This window comes from Halichoerus grypus, chromosome 9, assembly GCF_964656455.1.
Source record: "Halichoerus grypus chromosome 9, mHalGry1.hap1.1, whole genome shotgun sequence".
NCBI lineage: Eukaryota > Metazoa > Chordata > Mammalia > Carnivora > Phocidae > Halichoerus > Halichoerus grypus.
In genome coordinates, this window is record NC_135720.1 from 136,954,907 (window position 1) to 136,971,521 (window position 16,615).

Below are 16,615 nucleotides of genomic sequence, written 5' to 3' on the forward strand. Positions count from 1 at the left end.
AGAACCAATCAGAGATAAAGAGCTCAATAACTAAAATTAAAAATATACAGGAGGGAATAAATTGTAGACTAGAGAAAGCAGAAGAATGGATTAGCAACTGGGATGATAGAGTAATGGAAAGCAATCAAGATGGACAGAGAAAGAAAAACAAATAATAAAAAATGAGAGGAGATTAAGGGAACTCAGTGACACCATAAAATGAAACAACATTTACATTACAAGGGTCCCAGAAGAAGAAAGAGGAAAGGTGGCAAAAATTTATTTCAAGAAATAATAGGTGAAAACTTCCCTAATCTGGGAAAGGAAACAGAAATCCAAACCCAGGAGACACAGAGAGCAGTCCCCACCCCCAAAATCAACCCAAGGAAGTCCACACCGAGACAGAAGAAATTAAAATGGCAAAATGTAGTGATAAAGCTGGAGGCATCACAATTCCAGACTTCAAGTTATATTACAAAGCTGTAGTAATCAAAACAGTATGGTACTGCCACAAAAATAGACACATATTTCAATAGAACACAAAGTAGCCCAGAAGCAAAACCATGATTATATGGTCAATTAATCTTTTGACAAAAGAGGAAAGAATATTCCATGGGAAAAAGTCTCTTCAGCAAATGGTCTTGGGAAAACTGGAAAGCTACATGCAAAAGAATGAAAGTGGACCACTTTCTCACATGAGACACAAAAATAAACCCAAAATGGACCCAATGTGAGACCTGAAACTATCAAAATCCTAGAAGAGAGCACAGGCAAAATGTCTCTGACATTGGCCGTAGCAACATTTTTCTAGATATGTCTCCTGAGGCAAAGGAAACAAAAGCAAAAATAAAATTATTGGAACTATATCAAAGTAAAAAGCTTCTGCCCAGGGGAAGGAAACAAACAACAAAATTGAAGGGCAACCTACAGAATGGGAGAAAATATTTGCAAATGACATATCCAATAGAGGATTAGTATCCAAAATATATAAAGAACTGATACAACTCAACACCCAAAAAACCAAATAATCCAATTAAAAGATGGGCAAAAGACACAAACAGACATTTCTCCAAAGAGGACATGCAGATGCCCAATAGACACATGAAAAGGTGCTCAACATCACTCATCATCAGGGAAATACAAATCAAAACTACAATGATATAGCTTCACACCTGTCAGAATGGCTAAAATCCAAAACACAAGAAACAAGTGTTGGTGAGAATGTGGAAAAAAAGGAACCCTCTTGCACTGTTGGTGGGAGTGCAAATAGGTGCAGCCACCCTGGAAAATGGTGTGGAGGTTCCTCAAAATGTTAAAAATGGAATTACCCTATGATCCAGTGATTCCACTACTAGGTATCTACCCAAGGAATACAAAAACACTAATTCGAACGGAAACATGCACCTCTATGTTTATTGCAGAATTATTTACAATAGCCAAAATATGAAAGCAGCCCAAGCGTCCACTGATAGATAAATGAATAAAGAAGAGGTGATATGTTATTCAGCCATAAAAGAGAATGAAATCTTGCCATATGCAACAACATGGATGGATCTAAAGTGTATAATGCTAAGTGAAATAAGTCAGTTAGAGAAAGACAGACACCATATAATTTCACGCATTATTTGGAATTTAAGAAACAAAACAAATGAACAAAAAAAAAAAAAAAAGAGAGAGAGAGAGACAAACCAAAAACAGACTCTTAAGTATGGAGAACAAACTGATGGTTACCAGAAGGAGGAAGGGGGGGGAAGGACAAAAGAGATGATGGGGATTAAGGAGTACACTTGCTGTAATGAGCACCAGGTGATGAATGGAAGTATTTAATCACTATACTGTACACCTGCAACTAATAGGACATTCTATGTTAATTATGCTTGAATTTTAAAAATAAATCAATAAAAAATTTATATATATAAACAAAAAATATATAAAGTTTTATATATATGTGTATGTATATATATATGTATATATATATAAACACTGTTTTTCTTCCTGAACCTAACACTATTATTCTCATTTGGATAAAGAAATATAGGGGGAAATGAAAAAGGAAAAATGGGCAGATGGAGATGTGATTGGGGGAGAAAGTAAGACAGAAAAATGCCACACCCAACACACATATACACATATAGAAAAATCACTGCCTTCCGACAGACTCAGGGCAATTTGCCAGAAGTGGTACGCATTCTATCTATTTCTCGTATCAACTTCCAACCAAAAATAACCTGTCTTTAAAACATTAAGCAAAAACTCAATTTTGAACAATATTCCAATAAAACCTCTCTAGCTTACCTTATTCTCTGGACCTAGGGTGGTCATGTTCTCTGTCCTGGTAAAACTAGGACAGAACAATGGTATTATGCAGTCCTCAATTAGAGTTCAAGAGACAGCTGATCACGCAGCTGGCTGGCCAACATCAAGCCAGATCTGACATTCAGGGATTTTCCCCAACAGGTAATTTTAGATCCAAAAAGTTATATTTGTATTTTTATTACTTCTTTCTTTATAATGAAAGTCCCCTTATAATACTAACACATTAGGAAAACAAAGAGTCAGGCAACTATGTTTGACAGGGTGGGAGAACAGGACTACAACACACTTGCAATCTCCAGCAACATCGGCTGGGACCGCCATCTTGCACAACAACCAGGGGCACCAAGTTCAAGACAAATGGTGCAACTAGTAGCCTCAGACGGTACTTTCTAACCTCCCTACTGCTTCTGCCTTGCTCGTACCCACTGCTCCCTAGATTGCTGAAGAGGGAAGTGATGAGATTACAACTTTAGTGGAATGCTCACAAACTCCTATCAACTGTGCCAGCATCGAGGAGGAAAACACAGGACTCCAGGACTCACAGCAAACAAAATACATCCTCCCATCAGGCTCCCTAGGACTACAACTGAAGGGAGCAGGAACTCCTCTCAACTCTTTTCAACGTTCACCTAGTATCTGCTGGGAACCATCCAGCAGTCAATCAGAGGAGAATGGGCTTTTACCCTTCCCATTAATCTTTTCAAAGCTGTCATCTCCATACTTTGGCACTCAACAACAACAAAATCACCAGTTCTCCATTTTAATAGGAACCCATCAAATATATTTGGTAGAACTTAAACTCATGTCCTTGGAATTGAATTCCAAGTGACTGTGCTAGTTATCAAAAAGCTGGCGGAAGCCTGAAGAAGAAACATGAAATAAGCAAATCCTGAAATCTCCCTGCAAATATCACTTCTCTGCCCCTATTATAGAACCCAGTTATTCACACCTACAGGGTTGGTCAGGGGGAGGGGTCAGGATGTCATAAACCAACAGAGGAAAACACATTTCCATGGACAAATAGGTAAATGACCTCCACCAGCAAGGGGTGCAGGAAAGTTATATTTCTATTATGTCCCAATAAGGTAACAGGGGGACACAGAGGGCTATTGTCCCAATCCTAGAGGCCATAGTTCACTATAATACACACTTGTAATACACTTGCAAATATATTTCAATAATATTTAGGATTTCTCATTATAATCATATTAAAAAAAATTATTAAAATCACCAATAAAGACCCCCCCAACCCCCATAGAGCCACTTAGGATGCTTCCAGGTTTTTCACTACTCTTGACAATTGAACACACGTATTAATAAATTTGATTTCCTTAAGGTAATTCAATTCCTAGGAATTTATCCTATCGTAAAATATGATTTTGTAAAGATTTTTATTTATCTATTTGAGAGAGAGAGTGAGCGCGCGCACAAGTCGGGGGAGGGACAGAGAGAATCTCAAGCAGCCTCCCGCAGAGCACAGACCCCGAAGCAGGGCTTGATCCCACGATCCTGAGATCATGACCTGAGTCGACATCAAGAGTCAGACACTTAGCCAGCTAAGGCACCCAGGCGCCCCTAGAATATGATTTTTTAAAAGAAAAAAATCCTTGCTTGAAATTTTATGGCTAAGTTGCCTTCCAGAAGGGTTGTACCAATTTATACTCCCACTATCGGTGTGTAAGAGTTCTCATTTCAGACTGTTTTCGAAAACACACAGGAAACTCAAATTGCCAACGTGATAGGAGAGCAATTATCTGCCTGCATCTGGCCTAGCCTGCAAGGAGGAAATAAAGGTTCTTCTTGCTGCTTCCTCAGAAAACTCAATTTGTACCCTTCTGTGAGCAAAAAAGAAGAATCTGTTCACTATCGCAAACTTAAAAGGAAATCAAGTACCAGCTTTATTACAAGGAATTGTTGAGCTTCCCCCAGGAGAACAGTAAATGTTCTGGTATTTTTAATAGCCCACATTCACAGAGAAAACACAAAGGACATCGGCCACTGCATGTATTGATATAAACTATATTAGCAGCAATAATAAAACTGTATCTTGTGTGTTATCCTCGCTATTAATGCCAGTCCAGCCCATGAAAACTTGATTACTTTCAGAATGATAAATAAAATTTCAAGCCCCAGAATCATCTAAAGCACGAGTTTATGGGTTCCCCCAAATTAAAAACATATATATGTTGTTTGACATAAACACTGATCTCATCTCATCCCATTCAATTCCTGTCTGGGCTCTTATTCTAAAGACGTAATAAAGTATGCTAAGCACTTAGACCTGGATGCATGCTCCAAAGAGAATAGCTCTCTCATCAGGCTGCTTTAAAACACCAGAATTCAGCTTCAAAACACTACTTTATTCCTCCCCAAAATAAGATTTTAAAACTGAAATAAATGGCCATGTGAAACGAATTCCATTCCTAAGGGGAACTAGTGTTTGCCTGCAGGCTCATCATTAAAATAGACGTTGGTCAAGAATCTCTAACTGAAAATTTGAGATTTAAAACATCTTGTCACTTTCAGGTTGGTATGTGGCTCTCTCCATTTGTTTCTCTAAGAAGACGGATTTATGTCAGGGAGGCATTTATGCATTTATGGTGGGAGGGAAAGATAATGCTGCTTAATAATGTTCTATAATTACCAAAAAAAAAAAAAAACGCCCAAGAACTGAATAGCACGGGCACTGAGAACTAAGTCTCATGAGACTGAGACCGGTAACAGACACCTTCTTTGTATCTTTTCCCACAGTGTCCTTTCCAGTTCAAACATTCTGTGTGTGTGTTTGTTTTTTTAAGATTGTATTTAGAGAAAGTGTGTGAGTGGGGGAGGAGGAGCAGAGGGAGAGGGAGAAAGAATCTCAAGCAGATTCCGAGCTGAGCATGGAGCCCGATGCAGGGTTCAATCTCATGACCCTGAGATCATGACCTGAGCCGAGATCAAGAGTCAAACCCTTAACCGACTGAGCCGCCCAGGCACCCCCAAACATTCTATGGTTTTGTGTGTAATGTTAGAGACTTCTTAATACAAGGAGATCTAAAAAATGCCCCTCCAAGTGCAGACATCACTTGAGGAAATGTGTCTGATGCTGCTATTGGAAGTCAGGTTGACAGTGACGGATTCCCATTGTCCCCTGCCGTCCAAGTCCCCAGATCCACCACATTTCACAAGCACACTGCGGTTTTCCAAGAACCCCCTTTATTTTTTCCTACTGGTAACTTCCACCAGTTCTGGTTATACTAAAAATGAATTAATGATCATTCAAGAGTTTATAGTGTTATGGACAGAACGGACGGAGGAGGAGGTGTGACAAGAAGCGGGAGAACTGGGGACACTGGAGGCATTCTTACCCTGCATGATCAGGAGCGGGGGACAGCTGTTAGCCCATCAAAAGGTAGGCATTCATAAAACACTGTGTATTGGTGTCCCAGAAGTGCCATAACTGATTCCCACAAATCGGGTGGCTTAAAACCAGAAGCTTATCACCTCACTATTTTCTGGAGGCCAGAAGTCTGAAATCAAGGCATTGGCAGAGTTGGTTTCTTCTGGAGGCTGGAGGAGAACCTGTTCTGTGCTCTCCTCTAGCTTCTGGTGGCTTCTGGCAATCGTCGGAGTTCCCTCGCCTGTGGTTATCATCACCCTTCCCTCTGCCTACGTCTTCACATGGCCTTCCCTATATGGGTCCCCGGCATCGTGTCTCCCATGGCCTCCTTAGAAGGAGGCCATCAGCCATTATGAAGGTAGGGCCCACCCTAATCTAGTATGTCCTCATCTTAACTAGTTACATCTACAAAGATCCTCTTTCCAAAGAAGAACATGTTCTGAGGTTGAGTTCGGGGGAACATGAATCAACCCAGTACACAATGATGCGCTCACAGGTGAACTTCCCATACAGACTTGCAGTCGGTAACTGTAAGTGCATTCATTCCACAGCGTTTGCTCGACCCTGTGTCCTATAACCCAGCCTAGTGGGTTCAGGGATCTCAGTCAGCATCTGCTGAGTGATGCATGAATGAACCTTTTGATTCAGCACCAAAGCCCTTCTTTGGAGCATGGATCTGCCGAGTGACAGCATCTTTCTCCAGAGTCGTTTCCTCTAACGTAGACCGAGAAGGTAAAAGAAAGTCAAGATGCCCACACTGCAGTGACCTGAATGCAGAATCCTGCCCGGCTCCGGTGCACCCCCCTACCCTCCCAGCCTCCCACCCACTTCACCTTCATCACCCATTACCTGTAACACATTGAACTTGCCTTGGTCTCTTTCCAAAGGACCCGACCGAGATTGAGAGAAACCACTCTCTCTCCTTTCACATCCATATATAATCAGTTTCTGTGTTAGGTACAAACTGGAATAAGCAAGTTTGGGAATAAAACACATAGGACACTAGACAAGCATACAGATCAGTTGGTGAGAGCAGAAGCACCTTTGCCCCCTGACTCCAAACACCATGCACCAGGATCTCAGGGAGTAGGATTTACAGGGGATGGGCTGCACCAGCCAGTGAAAGCTGGCTGTGAGCCCTCCTCCTAGGCAGGGTCCAAAATGCAGTGACCAACAGGAGGAAGGGGACCGGAGACAGGGGAGGGAGGGGGTGGCAATCAGGGAAAGCTTTGCAAAGCAGTGATTTTGAGCCGGGTTGTAGAAAGTGAAGTAAGAGATTTCCACACAGACAAGGGTGAAAAAGGGCTTTCTAAGGAGGGGAATGAGCAAGGGAGAGACACAGAGACATGAACCCAACCTAGCGTGTGTGCAGACCAGAAGCTTTTCTGCAATGCTCAGTGCATGGCTGGAGTAGACTGCAGAAGAATCCAGTCCGGAGCATCACCTGCTTTGATATATTTTTTTAAGATTTTATTTATTTATCTGTCAGAGAGAAAGAGAAAGAGAGCACAAGCGGCGGGGGGGTGGCAGGCAGAGGGAGAAGCAGGCTCCCTGCTGAGCAGGGAGCCCGACGTGGGACTCAATCCCGGGACCCTAGGATCATGACCTGAGCCGAAGGCAGATGCTTAACCAACTGAGCCACCCAGGCACCACTGCTTTGGTATTTTAGAGCCTCGTTCTGGGTGGTAGAGACAGCACAGACCGGACAAGGGGCGGGGCGGAAAGGCAGATAGCCAGACATGTGGTGGTCCCAAGTGGTGGCCGTGGACGTGCAGGAGTGGACAGAGCCTAGTGACAGCCAGGCTGCCCACCTGAGAGGACCCGGTGACAAAGGGACATGGGCAGTAAGGGAGAGGCAGGCAGGTTTCTGGGCCCTCCGCAGGCACCTGTCATAATTCCATGCTCTCGTGTAGTTGTTCCCTCCGCCTAAAACACCTTTCCTCCTGCCCCACACCTGGCAGTGTGCCTAGTATACTGGGGACTCAAAAACTCCGGCAGAAATCAATGCATGAATATGTGTTTTGTGCCCCCCAAAAGAAAAGATGATATAGATGAGAAACTGGTAATAACCTACTTTGGGCTGAAGTGAAAGCATTTCATTCCCTATCCCAACCCAAAATATGGCCGGAGGGGCTCTTTAACTGAGGCTCCCGGAAGCACTGAAAACAGAACTGACAAAATAACTACAGTAGGTCACTGATTCATTCATTGAACACCTAGTAAGTGCCAGGAGCTCTTCTGAGTCTGTGTGTGGGGGGAGGGGAGCGGTGGGGTACAGTTTTGGGGGTGAAACCAAAACATGAAGTTTGTTGATTAAACACTAGGGAGAGTTATGATCACTGTTTAAAAATGATTTTTAATGCTGTAACTTCCTGGCTACATGGTTATCTTCGTTGCTCCCCTATTTTCCCACACACATCATTAGAAAGTAAAGATTAGAAAGTTTGTGAATTTGTTTCAGAAAAACCGAACGACCGTGCTCCACACCCTGCATGGAGGGGAAGGCAGAATGGAGACGAGTCAAAGAGAGACGGAAAATCTGAGAGCCTGAGGGTAGGAAGAACGGATGCCTGAAGGAGCAAACCACAGACACAGAAACTTGAGGACAACAAATGGTCTTTGTGCCTCAAAGCAAACACCTCTGCCTTCCTAAGCCTCTTCGTGGTGGGAAATGAGCCATGAGTTGCAACCCCTTTATTTCATTACCTGTCCTCCAGTAACTCATGGAATCAAGCGCAATCCAACCTGAGGGGGAGAAGGCGGGCTCTCCCTGACCTCAGACAGCTGCGGAGAACAGACCCGCGCTCCCAAAGATGTAACAAGGCTACTGTAATGTGTTATGAGGAGTCACTGCGTTAGCATCCGCTCCTCAAGATTCATAAAAAGCTCTTCCCGGGCGCCTGGGTGGCTCAGTTGGTTAAGCGACTGCCTTCGGCTCAGGTCATGATCCCGGGGTTCTGGGATCGAGCCCCGCATCGGGCTTGCTGCTCGGCGGGAAGCCTGTTTCTCCCTCTCCCACTCCCCCTGCTTGTGTTCCCTCTCTCTATCAAATAAATAAATAAAATCTTTAAAAAAAAAAAAAAAAAAAAAAGCTCTTCCCAAACAAACATCAACAGAATGCAAAATTTTCACTGCTCTGTCCCCGGTCTTCACCAGGTGACCCTGAGGAGAGGGGTGGCCCACTAGGTTAAGGCCATGGTGACAGACAACATTTTTACAACTAGTATGGAGACCCTTGCTGTGCTGGGTATTACCTTCCAGTTGCTAGAAGTCTAGGGAATCTGGGGGAGAGGCCAGGGCAGCCAGGGGCCACCCAAGGGGGTCTGCTTCTCAACTAGTATGGAAGAATTTCTCTATTATTAAAAATTAGTATGAGATAAATACCGACCCTGTGTTAAGAGCCTCAGACTAGGGGTTGGGAAGCTTTTTCTGCAAAGAGCAAGGTCGTGAAGATCTTAGGCTGTGTGGGTCATCTGTCACAACCACACAACTCTGTAAGAGTAGCCAGAGACAACACATAAATAAGTTGGTACCTGGTTGTGTTCCAGGGTAACTCTACAGAACCAGGCGGCAGGACAGAGAGAGTGCACGGGCCCTCGTTTACAGCCCCTACCTTACAACATGGCAGAGCTCATCAAATCTTCAACCCCAACCTCATTTATAGCACGGTCTTACCAACTGATTTAACCAACCGCCAAGGAGCCTCCTGTGCAGGCTTCATCTTCACAGACCCCAAGAGACTGAGTCAAAGCCCGCAGTCAAAGCGCCCCCCGCCGCCCAAATTAAGATACTCACCCAGAGAAATCCGTAGTGAGGATTCCATAGTGGAAGATGTATATGCGGCTGATGTGACATATTGTAAGGTATCCCATTGCTACAAAAAAGGAGTATCTGAAACCAGAAACAGAGAGGATCAGATGATTACGCAGGGCGGTAACACAATCAATTCTCTCCTCTTCCTCTCCCTCACTCCCCACATGTAATCCATCCCAAAGTCCTCTCTGCTCTATCTGCAACCCAGTCCGTGCGCTCCCCCTCACTTTTGCACTCATTGCCTGGAACCCTTCATCTTTTGTCACGGGGACAGCACAGTGGAGTCATCCAGGGAGCTTTACGAACTGCAGACAGCTGGGCCTCACCCCCGATATTCGGGCTTAATTGGTACAGGATACCCCCAGCAGGTGTTAAGTCCATTGTGCAGCCGGAGCTGGGAACCACTGACCTGGAAGGTCTTGCTCTCAGATTCTCCTCTTCCCAAACCATTGCGCTTATACCAGATCTTTGTAAAATACAGGCCAGCGTTACCCTGCCGACCACTCCCTTCCTCAAACACTTTGTTCTCTTGGCTTCTACTTTGTGTTTGCGTCCCACCTCTCTGGTTAATTCTTCCACGGCTCTTACTCAGCTTATCTTACTCCACTTACTCCTTAGGTGTTAGCGTTCCCAAGGGCTCTGCTCGGGACCCTCCCTGCCCAAGCCTGAGGCTTCGGTTACCACATACTCCGGATCGCTCCGTGGCTTCCTACTGAGACTGGCCCTGACCTCATGGGATAAACCGGCAAAACCCACACACGCATGCTCATGCATGCATGCGCACGCACACGTGGGGCCTTTCAGAACATCATCAATTTGCAATTCTACATCTGTGACGTGAAAGGACAAAAACTCAACTGAGTAAATGCTGAAGATCTAATTATCTTCGTTAAGTGATGTTTGGCTCTGGCAGCAGCATTCCATCTAGCAAGGAGAGGGGAGCTCCAAGGAGTGGCACAAAATGGAAGGTTTTTACAGGCAGAAGGGTGGAATAAGGAAGTGACTAGGAAAAGAGAAAGGATTGTTTCAAGCAAGGCCACTTTCCCTTAGAGGGAAGCATCTTACCATGCAGGATGACCTCATCTTCCCTTTGGGGGATGGAGAGGGCCATGTGACAGATCCTCCTTGGTGCTGACCAGAAAATTCCTGGCTGACCGAGGAGGACTTACATTTCTGGGGGAGGTTGAAAACTGCAGCGAGGTTAGGTATTAAGCCCCAGTTTGGTGAGTTGGCCCAAGTGACTCCATTGTGGGTCTACGGTTTTCTTTTTAACAGTGATAATCTAATCAACCACTGTCTCCCCTACTAGACCAAGAGCCCCATGAAGGCCAAGAATGTCTTGTGTGTTTCATTCACAAGAGCAGACGACTGCATGCTGCATGAACCAATAACTAAATAAATGTTATCTGTTTTAAAAGCCTCCAATGGGTCCCACTGTCCAGTCACATCAAAACTCCTGAACGCGACATGCTATGTGCTTCATGCACTGAGTTCTAGCTTTCCCTTCTGGACTCCTCTCCAACGACGCTCCTGGTCCACCTTATGTTCAAACTACACCAGCTGCTCACTCTCCACAATTACAGCTTCCATTTTCAGGCCAAATGTCTTCCACATGCCCCTTCCCCTGCCTGCAACCCCCTTCTCCATCCTCTCGTCTACCTGCGAACTGTCTAAGCACCAGGTAAGGCTCAGCTCCCAGGCAGTCCCCTGGCTCGGGCTCACCCCACCTATCCCACCCCTCCTCCAGCACAATTCCTTGCCGCACTGCCAGTATTTCTTTAGCTCTGCATGCCAACGTACACAATTATAACGCTGAAATGGTATGCACGTGTCTGTCACGCCAACTCACGGTGACCTTGGGCATCCCCACCCTTGACCATGGAAGGGCTTCGGGCGCTGTTAGTTGAAATGAACTGAAAGGAGTACATTCGACATTTTAAATGGCTCAGGAGCCTCTCAGAGACAGACATAAATGCAGAAGGTATAGCATTTAAACATGGGTCATAAAACAGGGAAGATGTATTTTCTCATATTAAATTATACCGAACTTGACAAATTCACATTAAAATAACTCATGAAGACTAAACCTACAGAATAGTGCAGTAGGAATAATAAAAACTCATTTGGTGGCAAGGGAGAACCAGACAGTGAGTGTGAAAGAGTTCTGAAAACTCTCAAGCACTACATGTCTTTATGTTCTCTTAACTGTTATTTACAAACAAAGATGTTACAACCCAAAAAAAGACTTTCCCAGCCTCGGGTTCATCCTTAACCCTTTCCAAAACAGGAAGACGGTGAACAAAGCAAGTGGCTAAGAGAAAGCAACTTTCTGAAGACCTGAGCAGAAGCAGAATGGAGTTAGTTAGGCCTGTCCATGTCCAGGCTCTGTTTCTTTCTCTAGCCAGTTCGTGAGGGTCAAGGCAAAAAATCACAAAACAAACTCAGAAGACAAATTCTCCCAGGGCGCTTTTGAATGCGGCCATGCTTCCTTCCTCTTTCTCCTCAACAGGAGCTAGACCCATACCTACCCCTGCCCCTCCACCCAGAGAGAAAAGCAAGTTCAACTTACTAGTTATAATAAGAGCTACTTATTAAGGATGGCGCCAAGTACTATGTCCCAATACAACAGGGCAATGTATTCATGGTCTAGACAAACCTGAAAAAAATCTAAGGAATCCAGAAGTGGTAGAGAGAGTACATATTCTGGAGAGAGACCAACATGATTTCAAATCCCAGCAATGGCAAAACTCCTGTGAGAAGTCGAGAGAGTAGTTATTTTAAGGAGGGGTGTGGTAGAGATTGGGGCAGAGTGATGATAATACTCCCCCTGTCCTTTGGCTGGGAAGCTGAAGGACAGGGGGTGGTAACATGGATGGTGGTAACATGAATGTATTCAATTTGTGCAAAGTCATGGATCTGTATACCTATTTACTTCTCTGAACTTTCATTTCCTCCCCTTGGCAGAGAAAAAAAATCTGAATCCCATAGAATTGTCCTAGAAAGAATATATTTGCAATAATGATATGAAATATTAAGTATATCAAATGATACACTAAATAAGACTTTCCATATTAAAAACAATGAAAACTATTTAAAAGAGCCCGGCTTAGCACTTGGCACAAGGCAGGGAACCCCCACAACTGGTCACCGCGTTACCACATTCCGATACGAGGCTGTCAGTCTGAGGAGATACAAACTATATTCTGCTCCAACTGGTTCAGACATAATAAGTTAACACCCGTGTTTTCCGTCCCATATAGTGGCTTGGGAAGGAAACAGAGCTGGTGCCCCAAGAATTCTCTAGACAAAGATAACCATGTGTCCAGAAATGGGTTAACTCCCCATAGCAGCAAAGACTGACCTTCCCCTCAGCTTCCCAGCCAAAGGACAGAACTCTTCTAGCTGGCTCAGACAGGGGAAGAAAACAATTCACAAAGAATCATGAAATCCTGATCCTGAAGAAAACTTAAACCCCACCTTTTAGAGGTGGGAAATCTGACGTACAGAGAAGCTGTGAGAACTGTTTGAACTCACGCTGCTAGAAAGAGCCAGATTTCCAGGCTAATGCTCTTCCCCTGGCTCAACAGGAAGCAACTTCCCTCCATCAGGAACTATGAACCACTCCCTACTTCTGCAATCTTGGCAACCACACAAGCAAAGAAAGAGGGCATTCTTTCTCGTCTTATGACATGGCCCTCTGCTACCACAATATTATGATAGTGGAGCAGTCATAGCCTGTCTGGAAACCACTCGGCTTGGCCAAGGCTGGAGGGTTCCATTCCTGGCCAGAGACGAGCCCTGGGCCCGGCACGGAGCGAGCGTGCGTGGAGGTTCCTGACCCTCTGAAATGGTCCACACCCCGTCAGCATCACACAAGTGTGGCGAGAGCCGACAAGTCACAATTTGTAAGGTCGTTAAAAATGTGCTATAGAGATGCAACAACATTTTTATTCATTGTTGAATTGCTTCGAAACTCAAGTTTGGGAAAAGCCAGACATTTTCACCCCACCCCCCACTAAAGACAGCATTCTGCTATAATATCAAGCATTCCCAAAACCTGTTCTTAGAAATATGGATTTCCCATTTCCCTTCTGAAGGAGTGACACAATCCCTTTCAAGGAAGGCATTCAGAAGAGAGATGATTACAATTCATTTTTTCAGAGCTCATCTGGACAGAGTTGGGTGAAAATAAAACTTAGAATCATGCAAAAAATATTTTCCCTTGAAAACCGGACATTTATTACAAGTGATGTACAAGATTATACATGAAAAAGTTAAATTTCAATGATTTTCAGAAGGAAAACTATTGTGCTAATCGTCTCATTAATCAAAGAGCCTTCCGGAGCTGAAAGAAGGCATCTGCTTTTTCAGAGAAGTCATCAGAAAAGAAGTCACAACAGGGCAAATGTCTTTTCAAAGGTGTTCGGTCAGTCATTCCAAAAATATTTATTGAGCCCTTACTTGTGCCCAGTGTTGTTCTAGGCTCTGAGGATACAACAGCAAACTCTGTTTTCATAGAGCTTACATTCCGGCACTATTGGAAGGCAGAATTAATACTGAGGTTTCACACAGACCCTGGGAAACACAGACAATGCTAAACAGATACCCAGGTGTCCGAATCGATGATCCAAGCATGTTGCCTTCAAGGCAGAATTAAGTTACTTCTATAACTTTTAAATCAAAATATCATAGTAAGAATACATCTTCCTCTTTTAACATTTGACCGTACATATTTGAAGTACACAAAGTTTCAACATAGGTACACAGCAAACCATAGCCAAATTCCAGGTAACAGACATATCCATCACCTGCTCTGCATGCTTCTTCCTGCCTCTCTGATCCCTTCACCATCTCCCCGGACCATCCCAGCCCAGGTAACCTCTGATCTGATCTCTGCCGCTACAAGTTAGTTTGCATTTTCAAGAACAGAATTTCTGTGGCATCCTTCGTTCCGCCTATTTATTTATTTATTTATTTAAAGATTTTATTTATTTTTCAACAGAGAGAGAGAGATAGTGAGAGCAGGAACACAAGCAGGGGGAGTGAGAGAGGGAGAAGCAGGCTTCCCGCCGAGCAGGGAGCCTGATGTGGGGCTTGATCCCAGGACCCTGGGATCATGACCTGAGCCGAAGGCAGACGCTTAACGACTGAGCCACCCAGGCGCCCCATTCCACTTATTTATTTTGAGGCTTCATCCATGTGACTGTGTGTTATCAATCATTCCCCCCTTTTTATTGCAGAGTAGTATCCCGCTGTGGTGACCATTTAGACTGTGTCCAGTTTGGAGGCTACCACAGAGCTGCTTCTACTCTGATATGTTTGCAAAGTGTCCTCTGAACACTCCCAGCATTTAGGGGTCACCACCTCTCCTTCTGACACTCCCAGAGAACTTAGGATATGCCACATGTGGCCGGCAAAATGGGGAAGGTACCCCTTTACCCTGGAAACACATTTCAGAGGTCACGAAAAACCTCACGTGGCCTGGCTCGCTCCCAGAACCTTACCTGTGAATACTGGATACGTTTGCGGTGACCATGATCCCGTAGCACATTAACACCAGCACAAAAAGGTGTATGGAGTACCTTTAAGACATCACGGAGAGAAGGAGGAGCACTGATTATATTCCAAATTAACAGACCTACTGGACCCCCATGATGCCGCCACTCCACCTCCCGCCCCCACCAAGAAGCGCGTGAGCCATTAACTCGTGTTTGTGTAAGAGAAAATAAATCAAGTATTTTACTCTGTGTAATTAAGGTACTAGATCTTGAAACGGCAGGAGGAAGTCATGACAGTCTGCCAACGGCAGTGCTGGTCATGTCAGCAATCCATAAATGGAATGCTTATACTTTTGCACACATACAACTGAGAGTCCAAAAGCATTCTTTCTTTCTTTAGAACTTTTTGTTGTTTTGGTGGGGTTTTTTTTGTTTTTTGGTTTTTTTTATTTTAAAGCACCTGGACCCAAACTGACCTTTCCCACATACCAAGACTTTCACCTAGTAGCTGCTTCAAAATACTCATCATCCTTTCTCAAATTTTTATCGGAGGCTGAAGAGCAGTATTCTAGTATCCTGAATAAATTCACAAATTTCCTTAAGTTGTCATTCTAGAAAGGTTGGTTCCTAAAACTCCCCCCCACCCCCGCCCCAGAAGGGCCACTCCCAGGGTAATTGGCCAGCTTACCTAGTAGAGGAAGGTGTCATCTACAGGCTCTCTCTGTTGAGAAATGACTCGTGTTTCCTCAAACCAGCACTAAAACTATTGTTCTACTCCCAGCATAGGACTAACACCAATTACCCCTAGCAGTAATGCAAGAAAAACACCAATATCTACAACAGGTAGGAAAGGTTCCTCACCTGGAAAATGAAACTTTATAGTATCCTATTTACATGACCCAGGGGGAGATCAGCAGAAGCATAATTTGTAGCAAAATTCACGGAACTGACTTCCAACGGGTAGTTTACTGGTTCTAGGTTCTTAGAGTAAATGGACATTCCTGGGACATCCCCATTATGCTACAATAGGAGTAAATACATTTCTTTCCTCGGCGCCTGGAAAATGCCAAGAATACTGCCACAAAACACCCAAATGATAAAGATTAGAATTTCTGAGGCTCATACTCACCAGCCAAAACAAAAGATGACAAAATAGATGCCAAAAATGGTGACAAATGCGTGCCGGACATTGGGACTGGTTTTACCAGGACTTAAGTAGATGCGAAACCACAACGCAGCAAACAGAGCAAAGACCTGGCATGCCACAAAATTCACCTGTACAGGAGGAGAAGAAAGAGAGAGAGACTCAAAACCGTTACCCTTTTCCTTGTGTGCGGATTCTCTCTACTCTTTCCAGATTTCCACACCAAGGTGCCTCTAAGACTTGGACTTGGATTGTTTCCTCAGCAGAGTGTTCGTTTGGAAACGGTTCGGGAGACTGAAAATTCACCATGCCCCCGTCTGGTGTAAGAAGCGAGGAACCGGAGTTTTGTTCCCAATCCTTTAAGGCTAGCCAAGGTGGCTTTTCCACCCACACACGAGTGCTTTTAAATGTACAAGGGCCTCAGCAACTGTGGGGTCAGTTTGCTGGGTCTCTTTCCCCCACCCCACGCCCATCCCCAGTGCT

At 44.3% G+C, this 16,615-nt stretch overlaps 1 protein-coding gene across 7 annotated transcripts in view; it reads right to left on the bottom strand.

Moving 5' to 3' along the window:
* MBOAT1 (membrane bound glycerophospholipid O-acyltransferase 1) overlaps positions 1–16,615 on the bottom strand; it is a 114,470-nt gene that overhangs the window by 40,480 nt on the left and 57,375 nt on the right. For 6 of the 7 annotated variants that reach the window (XM_078055735.1, XM_036099410.2, XM_078055734.1 and 3 more), the window contains exon 2: positions 9,473–9,568. In XM_078055735.1, the coding sequence (XP_077911861.1) occupies positions 9,473–9,568 (96 nt within the window). Of the gene's footprint in view, positions 1–9,472; positions 9,569–14,994; positions 15,073–16,117; positions 16,264–16,615 lie in introns of all 7 variants that reach the window. The other variant, XM_036099413.2, reaches the window with a different exon arrangement.